The 12,000-nt window shown below is 39.9% G+C and overlaps 1 protein-coding gene across 4 annotated transcripts in view; it reads left to right on the forward strand.

Annotated features, from left to right (window-relative positions):
• Positions 1-348: 348 nt before the first annotated feature.
• The window catches only part of col21a1 (collagen, type XXI, alpha 1), a 29,907-nt gene continuing 18,255 nt past the window's right edge, over positions 349-12,000 (forward strand). For 2 of the 4 annotated variants that reach the window (XR_004895269.1, XM_031303482.2), the window contains exons 1-6: positions 349-580; positions 7,721-7,848; positions 8,053-8,613; positions 8,791-8,956; positions 9,037-9,265; positions 10,915-11,088. Coding sequence is in view for 3 of the 4 variants with exons in the window: in XM_031303482.2 (XP_031159342.1) it covers positions 7,752-7,848; positions 8,053-8,613; positions 8,791-8,956; positions 9,037-9,265; positions 10,915-11,088 (1,227 nt within the window). In the remaining variant the exon portion in view is untranslated. The remainder of the gene's footprint in view (positions 581-7,720; positions 7,849-8,052; positions 8,614-8,790; positions 8,957-9,036; positions 9,266-10,914; positions 11,089-12,000) is intronic. The other 2 variants (XM_031303487.2, XM_031303493.2) reach the window with 2 other exon arrangements.

A 12,000-nucleotide genomic window follows, 5' to 3' on the forward strand; every position in this document is an offset into this window, starting at 1 on the left:
CATTTGGGTGATGAAGTGGAATTCAAAAAGGAGTAGTATAATGCATTGCTGAGCACTTGAGGTCCTGCTAAAGGCACCATGAACAGTACAGTATACAGTATGTGTCTCAGTATAATAAGACTTGTAGGCTGATCTGGTGCTTGTCCGGCATCCAGAAAACTCCATGTTCTCTGGTTATGCCCCTAGCAACACGCGATCCAAACCCTCAACACTTGGAAGGAGGCTGTGCTCATTACTCTTATTTTCCTTTTGGACTGTCAAAGATGGGCTGTCTGCTTCACTATTTCATGCTCTCCTTATCTGCTTCTCTTTCCACCCATGGTAATTGAGGGTGGCTGTAGGCCAGTAAAAGTCCGGAGTGAGGAGGAGGGGGGGGGGGTAGGGGGGTGGAGAGGAAGAAGGACAGAAACAGAGGAGACAGAGAGAGCTGCTGGAAAGGGCAGGCTTTCATTCAGCAGAGAAACATGTGCACTTCTCTCTAAATCCAGTTTGTGTAAAACCTGGGCTGTGAACAGTATTGATCACTGGCTCTCAATGAGAGGATTAACAGGAATTCACACAAGGGCTTGGACGCTTACCGGTAACTTTTCGCTTACTTTGTGTAATTTTTGTGAGGCAACTTATTGTATTTCTAAATTTTAGAATGTTCTGTTTTGCAGTTAGAAGTGTTTATGCATGAAGATGCAACTGTCATATTCATTTTACCAGTAGAAAGTAGAGTATTAGAATCTATAGATGCAGTTTTGGATCATTAAAGTAAACCTGTTGGGCGGATTTTAGTGTATTTAATTTATTTTTCAGTATGCCGTGTGTTATGATGTGTTCAGAATAGTAACAGTTTTTGCACTGTGTCAACTTTTGCTTTGGTGTACTCAAGTCTGTGCAGCCGCAGTTGCATATTGAAGACATTAAGCTCAGTTATCAGTCCCTTGTTTGTGCTACTGTCATGCAAAGAATGAATGGAATCAGCTCAATATTTTTTTTCCTGGCCATTTCACTTCTCGTAAAAAAGGATTTTTCTTTCATATTCCTTGAATCTGTGCAAGCATAGTGCACGGCGGCATTGCATGTACTGTACAGTTTTTACAGATGGGAGAATTGCATGTATATGAAGAACAATAATATTTATGAGAAGAGTAGAAAATATCTGAAAGCATCTGAGAGTGGACAGTGATAACACCCCTATGGGCTGGCGTTTTACAAGAAAATATTTAACATTTTGGATTAGTTGAACAGATTCTATGGAGAACAACTGATAGGGCTTGGCTTTCCCTTGTTGCTTGAAGAATTTGGCAGCAATAAATCCCCCTGAAGTTGGCAACTGTTCAGTATGAACAGCAGTTGTTGTTTCTGGAATGGAACAACTTCCTTTTGCCAACTTTACAGCAGATAAGAATAACTTCAGCAGTTCAAGTGGAGTTAAAACATGCAGTTACATAAAGTACAGGTACAAAACCTTTGTTTTTCAGCGTTCAATAATTCAAACATTTTATTATGGTTTATGCAAAATGAAAGATGTCACATTTGAAGGGAAGTATAATTTGTTAAGCACACAATCTGTGGTCTCATAGTGTCTTCAAAATCTGTGTGACTCAATGTCGCCCACCCTGAACAAGTGAAATGTTATCTGGTGAGATGGGAGAAATCATTTGTTCAGCAGCTTCCTGAACAGCATTTCCAGCTGGAACTAAACTGCGAATAACCTGCGAATAAGTCTCACATAAATATTTTTTTTTGCAAAGTATTGCAACAAACAACTGGCTCAACCTAGAATGAATTCCATGTGACAGTTTACAGCCATAAAGTTTTTTTTAACTTTTTGATTTGCTTAATATGTATACCAGCATTACAGTTCTGCCGTTCAATCACCAAAACTTGGAGATAGAAAGTGTCTGCACTGCCCCAATAACATCAGAGATCAATGGAGTCTGGTACTAACCTGCAACACAAGTGCACATGGTAATTCTGCTACATTATGCATGCATTACAACTCTTCACATTATAGCATAGCATGCGTAATGGTGCGTTTTTATTCCTGGGTGAAGGTTGCTTCCCTTCATCATGACTACATGTGTTTGGTCACAGTCCACAGCTGGAATTTCACTGTCTGTTGGTGTAAATGAATTCCATGTGGCTCAAGCAGAGGTGTAGAAACACTCCGTTTGGGGAAAGTCAGTCGAGGGGAAAGTCATCCTGGCTGGACCCTGCCAATGAGGGGGTTTTCCAACAACCTCCTCCAGCTCTCTAGCGGGGAAAAATTCTGAAGCAAACGGCTTGCACAACTATGGCAGCTTAACGCCTCCTTCAACTGTATTACTTCAACGCTGAGTTTACATGGTGGAAAAATGCAGTCATGTTAAAGAGTGGGACCCGTCTTTGGCTGGGCAGGAATAAAAGCATTTGGGAGGCCAAGGGTAATGTCCTAGCCACAGTTTTGTTGACCTTTACGTGTCACAATCAGAAATAGCTATGAGTAAGGTGAAGAATCCGGGGCTTCCTATCAAATTCCTTCCACAAGTCCCGCTTCTTCTACAGTATGCAGCATATCTGCTCTTCATTTGCAACTGCCTCCTTTAAGGATATCAGCAGTTTCTTTCTTTCATGTGTTGGAAACTACTGTAAAAGATCATTTGATAGAGCAGCCACAGAAACAACCCATGATAAAATGTCTACCCTCTGCTCACATGCACAATGTAAACAACTCTTTTCATTGTTTCACCGGGTTCTTAATTAATATCCCATTTCATCTCTAATTCCATGAGCATGAACATAACCATCATTATACTGTACTATAATGCTACATGTTTGTTTTCACCTGTTACTGAAATAAACTTGCAAAATACAGTGAATAGCACGTATGTAAAATGCCATCATTTTGTATTTGACATTAACCAATGTGAAAGGACAAACTCTGCATTTTGTCACTTGTTGCACTTGCCTTGACATTGCTTCATTCAAATCTCAGTGAGATGTATTTGCCATTTCTGAGTTGGGGCCAAGGCATAACCAAGAATGTTGTCACCAGAAACATAATAGATTTTTTTTTTTTTTTTAAATGGCTTAAAATGGCCCTCCTGTGGTTATGTGAACAGTAAAATGTTAATGTCAGCATGCTAACATGCTCACAATGACAATATCAACATGCTGATGTTTAGCAGGCATAATGTTTACCATGTTCACCATCGTAGTTTGGCATATTAGCATGCTAACGTTTGCATTAAATCATGCAATCATTAGCATTTATAAACTAAGTACATCTGAGGCTGATGGGAAAAGCTGGCTCTAGAAGAAAAATCAGAGGATCACCAAAGTCATTGGGATACATAGGGCTCTTCTCATGTTTCTATTTTGAGCCTCCTCATCTCCTCTCTCCTTGGGTCACATGAGGGTCTGGTGAGTCCACACAGCAATCCGGGACTGGAGAAAAACATGCTCTTGTTTATTAGCATTTCTTTAAACCAACCATCGTCTTGGGCGGTGCTAAGCGCCAAGCGGAGCCACGGTGCCACTGCAAAATAGCCTCTTGAAGGAACCTTCATCCACCTGCCTGTGACCCAGAAATTGATCTCAGCACGCCATTTTGAAGTACAGTATGTTTCAATTCCTAAAATGCATCTTGAGGAGAGACAAGCAAGGAAAGAGGAGGCTTGCCGGATGAACTATAAGCGAGGATACACAGGTGTCTTTTTGGCACCAGCGACGTACAAAAGAGGCGTGACACACAGCTGGAATATACAAACTGTTCCACACATCATATTCAAAGCATGGATGTCTTATTTTGTTAAATGCCTGTTGCCTCGACTCCTCTCTCCTTGTGCCTCATCTTTGCCTCCTCTGGTCACATTTCAGCTGGAAGGGACCAACAAGGGAGGAGAGAAGGCGAGGGAAGAAATTGAAAATGTACAAAGAACTTCTCATTTCACAGAAAAAAACAATCACAATTACCCCCAATCTTAATCTCTAAAAAAAAACCTGCTAGTGTTGGGTGGTGCAGTGGTTAGCACTGTTGCCTCACAGCAAAAGGGTTTCAGGATTGAACCCGGTGGCCAGCTTGGGTTTTCTCTTTAGAGTTTGCATGTTCTCCCTGTGTTAGCGTGGGAGAAGGCCCAAGCCGTGTTAGTGTGGGACTTCCCGGGGTTCTCCGGCTTCTTCCCACAGTCCAAAGACATGTAGGTTAGATTAATCGTTGACTCTAAATTTCCCTTGGGTATAATTGTGAGCCCTGTGATAGTCTGATAAGTGGTTACAGATAATGGATAATTTTCTACTGTTGGGGGCTCCAGATAAGGAAAACCCTCACATGGGTTATTTTTGAGTGCATTGTTGGGTATAAGAAGTTACTGTTTAGCTATGCTAGATAGATCAGGTACCATCTAGATAGTTTACATGAGGTTCTTTAGAATACCATCATTTTATCTGACAATCACATAACACAGAGGTTATATTGGGACATCAGCTACTATATTTGGACATCTTTGTTTTGAGTCCCTAGTGTGTAGGAGAAGCATTCCAACAGTCAGCTCTCAGCCGTACAACAAGGATGTTACTGTGCAGGTGTAGAGTGGGGAGCCTTTAGGGCTGGGCTAGTCTCTTATTGCCAGACCAGTACTGCAGAGGAGGGTCTGGCGAGTCCACACAGCAATCCGGGATAGCAAAAAAAACATGCTCTTGTTTATTGGCATTTCTTTAAACCAATCACAGTCGCCTTGGGCTATGCTAAGCGCCGAGCGGAGCCACGGTGCCGCTGCAAAATAGCATCGGGAAGGAACCTGTTTTGGTAGAACATGTGTACGTTCAAAGGTTGTTTTAGTCGTGCAACAGAAAATTTAGATTGGACAGATAGTCTAGCTAGCTGTCTGGATTTACCCTGCAGAGATCTGAGGAGCAGTTAACCATAGTCCTCATTAATTGACCAGAGTTTAAAATTACAACACAAAGAAAGCGGAATGTAACGGGACATCCGAAAACGGACATCCGAAAAGAGCGGAATTTCCGGCAGAGAGCAATCCCGGAAGTGGAACTTCGTGGATATTGACTAGGGCTGGGCAAATGCAGCAAGATCATTACAGATTGAGTCAGTAATTTTGACAGTGGCTGTGGCTCAAAGGTAGAGCAGATCTGCCTTGTGGCTGGCCACTGTTCCTAATGCTTAGGATGGATTAAATGCAAAGATTACATTTCACTACGTTGTACTGTATGATTGTATGTGAAGAAAAATAAAGTTACTTCTTCTTCTTATTCAAGTAAAGAATGGTTGTAGGGCAAAACACCAAGGGGAGGAAGGCTGTTTTAGCAGAGCTGACACAGTGGATAAATTAGGAAAATATAGAAGTAGAGCTGGAGGGAGTTGAAAGGTGTTGAAGCAAACCAAAAGAGATTAATCATATGTACAAACTGTTTCACTAATATCCCAACATGTCTTATGTTCAGACTTGCCAATGTTTTTGAAACATTTTGCCTGGGTTTAAAATAATGTTACTCCAAGAATGACACGCCTGGTGACATAGGCTGGTGGTTCAGCTGCACGTGACAGTAACTGGTTAAAATTACTTCATCCACAGATGGGAAGGAAGGTATTACAATTGTTTTTATCCATTAGCGAGGGAATTTCTAGGAGTGAAGCTTTTCTGGGCTGGCGTGTTGTATTTAGGCCAAGGGTGGGCAAGAGCTGGCAAATGGCAGCAGATTTGAGGAAACATCTGATAATCCCACAGGAAACAGTGAGCACTGGTTTAAGGGCAGTTGTGGTCAGAGGTTCAGTGAATTGTTTATTAAGTAAAGCTGACATGTGAGGATGTGGTGGATGAGGCTTGAAAGCAAAATGCTTAGGTGTACTGAGGCTGTGCAGCAGGATTGGAGAGATAAAGTGTGCCGCATGGAGGTTGGATGCAGAGCTCAGAGTACAACTTTGTAGTGCAAGTAAGTGAATTAAGGATTTCTGGGTAGTACATCAGTGTCTGTGGCAGCAGTGGGAGGTAGGAAGTGATTATAACTTAGGAAAAAGCAAACATGGACTGACGGGATTTGCACTTGATAGCCCCAGTGACAGCTGCCTGCAGCTGTTTTCAGCAGAAGCTCTGACAAACCCACTGTACACTACCTGCCCAGCACCAAACAGCAGACAGTTAGCGACTAGCTGGTGAACATATTGGAGCATTTAGCAGCTAAAGAGCTAGATATTTTTCTCAGGCGTTGGTAGAGATAAAAAACAGAGCTAAAAAGAGAGTGAATATTGGACTAACTCTCACCAGGTAGATGGTAACATGACTCCAAGTGAGTACTAATGTTGGATATGTAAATAAGCAACTGTTTGCTAACAAGTTCGCCATATCAACTTTATAAGGTGATAATATGTCAATGTTGTTGCACTGCCCCCAAGTGGCCAACGAATCAAAGAATGCAGTTTTGTGTAATAAGAAATACACATTCTGCTGGACCTGTGGATTAAACCATAAATAGTCAGATTATTTTGTTCTGTCAGATTATTTGTTGAGCATCTTTCTCCATTATTTTGACATTTGACAGCCATTTCTTCCACTCTGTTATTTTCTACCTTTCGTATATAGATTTTAATTACCACAAACAATGAATGGACTGTCCTGTCTGTTGTGTGCTTGACTTGGGCCTTGACCTAAGTGTAATGCATACAGTATTGCTTACACCAAGTCAGCTTGTATGTGCACACTCCTTTGTACTAATGCTTATTCTGCAAAATGCATAGCTCAGTTGATGTGAATAAAGACCTGTCCAATTCCTGCTATAAAACTGTTGAGTCACAAAACCTAACCAATAACAACCAGTAACATTAAAGTAATTGTAGAAAATGTTTGAAAATGACTATAAATTATTACAGTTTGAATGTATCCTGCTGCCGTGCTTGAGTCATACACATTCATACAAGCTTAATCTTCATCTAACCCTTAAAGCTTTAGTGCATAACCTTTTTATATTAATGAGCGTCCATTTCATTCAAGCCATTGCCAAATGAGTTGATACAAAGCTAATTAAGACTATCAGCTCCACACAACTCTCTGTATTTCTCAGTATGGCTATGTTTAGAAAATGGTGTCTTCCGGCGACTTTCGCGCGCAGAAAATCAAGCAAAGATAATTACCTCTTCTGAAGAGTCCATCACATTTTTTTAATCCTCTGTGTCCTTCTTCGTTACAAGCAATTGCGTAGAGGAGGGGTGGGGGTGGTGCGCGATCACGGAAGGCTTGTACCATGTGGATGCACCAACAGTTTTGTTGTCATTACTTGAAATTCCTGATGGGGGAGACATAAACTACGCACTATAGCTTTAATGGATGGTTGATGATGAGGTTGATGCATTATCCAGAGAGATAACATTGCCTCAATGCACAAATACTGCTAATTTGCATGTGTATACAATGCTTGAATCATTTATTGTTTGAATTAATTAATATTTTGCAGGGCCTGGCAACATCCTTGTCATGTAACTCAAAGTATCACACAACCTTTATAATAATTTACTGTGAGTGTGCAACTGCAGGTAGTGGGATAGTTTTTTGTTTAAATATGTGGAGAGGGGATGAGCCAGAATAAATGGCAGCCAAACATCTCAATAATGGAAAAACAATAATCTGAGACATTAACATCTGTCAAGGCAAGAATAACACAAGGACCACATGTCACAAATGCTTGCATTGTCCTTTTTCTTTTCCCTTCAATACAAAGCATGTTTTCCCTTTCCCTGTAGGTGCAAAATTGGAACTTGGTACTGCTGCATAATGGGTTACAAAGCGACATCCATGCATTGTGTCTTAAGATGCCTGTGCTTCATGCTTCTCCATTTGTTTAGTGCAGCTCAAGATGAAGACTTAAGAAGTAAGAGTGCTTCTGTCTTCATTTTCTCACACTTTGTTATGCTTGTTGTCCATACATTTAAAAAAATAAATCAAATGCATACAACTGGCAAAGGTGGTTCCATGTACTGTGATAGATGTTATTTCATGTATTCCATCAAGCTAGATAGGATTTGTTGAAACCATTATTTTACACTGCTGATTGTTCATTTCCTGTCTGCTTCAGGTTGTAGGACCGCACCATGTGATTTGGTCTTTATTCTAGATGGCTCGTGGAGTGTTGAAGATGTCAATTTTGAAATAGTAAAGCGTTGGCTTGTCAACATAACAACAAGCTTCAACATTGGACAAAAGTTTACCCAGGTCGGAGTCGTCCAGTACAGCGATGACCCCGTTTTAGAAATACCTCTGGGGAAGCACTCCTCTACCAAAGACCTCATTAAAGCGATGGAGTCCATTGAGTACATGGGGGGAAACACAAGGACAGGGACAGCCATTAAGTTTGCTACAGACAAACTGTTTGGACTGTCTGAGCGTGGCCCATCAGGCATTTCCAGAATTGCTATTGTCCTCACAGATGGGAAGTCTCAAGATGAGGTTTTGAAAGCGGCAGAGGCAGCAAGGAAAAAAGGAGTAATTCTGTTTGCAATTGGTGTTGGGTCAGAGACAGAAGTGACCCAGTTGAACGACATTGCAAACAAGCCATTTTCAACATACGTCTTCTCTGTTGAGGACTACAAAGGTATTTCCAGGATCATACAGGTCATACGACAGAAACTGTGTGAAGGTAAGCAACCGCTGATCAGTGCTGTTCCACTCAAATATTATCAGGTTACTTTTATGACAGTATTAGTGGTATCTTTACCTCAGACTACTCCATATGTCCCTCTGCCTCATGTCCTTCTGTCCATTATTCTCTACTTGTCCCTATGTTTGTCTATTTTACTGTGTTTGTCTATTGCAGAGACCGTTTGTCCAGCAAGAATTCCCGTAGACTCCCGTGACGAGAAGGGTTTTGATATTCTGTTACATTTAAATTTGGCTAAAAAAGCAAAAAAGACACAAGGGGCATATTACGGCACTAAGGCCTACGAAGTGACACCTCGTGTTGACTTAAGTGAAGCTACACGGTAATCTCCTTGCTTTTATTCCTTCTTCATCACAGCCAGTGTATTCACAAGTTGACTGACTTTTACATTTGGTCATCTAGGAACCTTTTTCCTGATGGCCTGCCTCCATCATATGTTTTTGTGGCCACACTGAGGTATAAAGGATCAGTGGCAATAGAGGAGTGGGACGTGTGGAGAATACAGACACGTGATGGGAAACCTCAGATGGCGGTGACTCTAAATGGTGTGAAGCGCACCGTCATGTTCACCACAACCAGCGAGTCAGCAAGTGGAATTCAAACGGTCACATTTTCACAACATACAGCAGGGGTATGGCAACACTGTATTATTTGTTTAAAATAGTCTTAATTGGGCACTCTACTAGAGAGTACTACACAGTTGCATAATGTCTTCTGTGGCTGTGTGGGTGTTTACCAGGCAGAGAGTTTTCAAACAAAGAGATACAAAGTTGCATTATGGGAAATGTAGGATCTATCATATTTACTAAGACTAAACGTAAGGATATCTCGGCCTGTATTGCTTTGATTTTGTGCATTCTTATTTAATCCGTCTCTTGTGTGTCCCCCAATGTTTTGAAACTGAAATAGCTGGAGTACACCTCTTAAACTGATTCTCAGCATGAAAGCTTTTAGCTCATACTGTATGATACAGTTAATGGTATTGAAATGGTATTATTCTGTTCATTATTATATATTATAAAACAATCTGGCAGAAACCTTTATGAATCAATGGACCTTGAAGGTTTAAACATTTTCTTTCAACCACACACAATACCCGTTATGTAACCAATCAATCCTAATCCTTCTACTGTATTCACACAACCAGATGGCTTGCATAAGCTTGTAGAGCTTCAGAAGCCTATTCAACCTTTACAAAAGTAGAAGCTGTACATGGTTAGCAGATTGTGTCCTTTAGTTGCCCTTGAGGATGTAGGACTAATTGAACTCTTTTGTAGACCAAATAACTGTGACGTCAATCTAACACAACAATCACTTCCACGTAGACAAATAGCACTTGATTTGGTAATAATGTTTTAGATGAATGAGATGAGAGTATATCCAGTTGTTACTCATCCCCATTTACTCAGCGCTGTTAAATTGTTCAAAATGTTCAAAATTTGTTTATTATTAGGATAAACCCCTTGAGATGTATCATCTCGTTTTCGAGGGGGTCCCAACATATAACACAATCATTACATAACAACAGAGAAGTGAAAAAACAAAACAAAACAAAAAAAATCAAAAAAGAACAACAACAACAACAACAACAACAACACATGCATATGTTCATCAATACATTACAACCACCAAATGGCCAATAATAAGTAAATAAGTAAACAGTAGAGTATGAGTGAATTTCTAACTACAGTCAATATAAATATTAGATATGGACAGTAGGCATAAGGATTGCCTGCATCTTTAATAACAATGGCAGTTCATCTTAAAGTGAGCAGACAGGGCATGTTTAAACAAACCAAGTAAAGAAATTGATCTTATTTACACAGATAGATTATTCCAATCTGCTGGAGCCTTAAACTTAAAAGCTCTTTTGCCAATTGTTTTTTTAACTTGTGGGACAGAGAAGTAGAGTTGAGTAGATTTGTATGTCTGTTCTACCCCAAAGTTATTGTAAACAAACATTGACACCCAATTGACTATCTTCACTGTAGTTTATTCAAAAGCTGCAAAAGCACACAGTCTTCACTTTAAGATGCCACAATATTTTTGAATAAAAGCTATAGCCATGACTACTTTGTATTGTTGAGGTTTTAACACATCAAACTGCCCCGTTTAGTGACTGAGCTCCTTCTGCTTCTTGCTCTGGACAACAGTTGTACACACCAATGTACACACTCCCTCCAGGGTGAAGATTGTTTTATCATGTTTTTTAATGTCTTTATCAGCACACTGCCAGCCCTGTATTAATGTCCTTTTCCTCTTCTTTTTCTATGACAAAAGAAGCTGTTTGATGAGAAATGGCACCAGCTGCGGCTGCTGGTTACAGAGGAAGATGTTACTCTTTACGTTGATGACCTGGAAATTGAAACCCTATCCTTGGAGCCCCCTGTTGGTATTTTCATCAATGGAAAAACCCAAGTTGGAAAATATGTCAGGAAGGAAACAACAGTGCCAGTAAGTTTATTAACATCAACAACCTTGTTTGCATGAAATACATGTTTGGTTACCAGAAAAGTAATCCGGCAGTACGTCTACTAAAGAGGAAACAGGTTTCTTAATGAGTAGTTGAGCAAACGCAGCACTGATATATATTTTAAGCATCACACAGTTTATTGGTGCCTCCTGAGAGACATGCTTAACTTTGCGGATAATAAATCTTTGGCAAAATTGAGCCTTTTTCTCTACATGGTCTTAATAATCTGTTTTATTTGTCTCAATTGGCACATTTTGTGCCAAAATGCTGCATTAGTAATAAATCATAATTGTGCTGTGTTGTAATTTACTCAGCAGAAGGCTACATAGTTAGGGCTTTCAATGCAAATACATCCCTGAAAACATAATATAACATTTTAATGTCATGATAACGCTATGGAAAAGAAGGATAACTGCACAATACGTCCTTTTATTCTAAATGTTAATATGATGTAACACTTTTTAATGTGAAACAATACAAATGGACCTTTTCAAATACCTCAGACACATATGTGAGCAATTAAGCAGGTTTGACAATGTTGCATTTGGGTCAATTAGTATTAGTAGTAGTATATAAAGAAAAATATGACTTAATAATAAACAGGATTACATACAGTACCATAAGAAATAATAGGAGAAAGTCTGTGCAGAAAATCCTTTGTTCAAAAAGAAAAAAGGAAAGAACATCATTTATTCATGACTTTTACATTTTCTATGCCAGCCAGTATGTTGACACATAACTGTGGATATTAACATGAGCTACAGCTTGTTGTTGTGTATACTGATCCATTGTTATATGGATCATGCAGTTTTAGGCCATTTAACAGAGTGAATGCACTAATGTGAGTATCATTTCTGGATAAACACACTTGTAATTGGAAACAGATGTTTGTA

The sequence above is a fragment of the Sander lucioperca genome, chromosome 15 (assembly GCF_008315115.2).
Source record: "Sander lucioperca isolate FBNREF2018 chromosome 15, SLUC_FBN_1.2, whole genome shotgun sequence".
NCBI classification, from domain to species: domain Eukaryota; kingdom Metazoa; phylum Chordata; class Actinopteri; order Perciformes; family Percidae; genus Sander; species Sander lucioperca.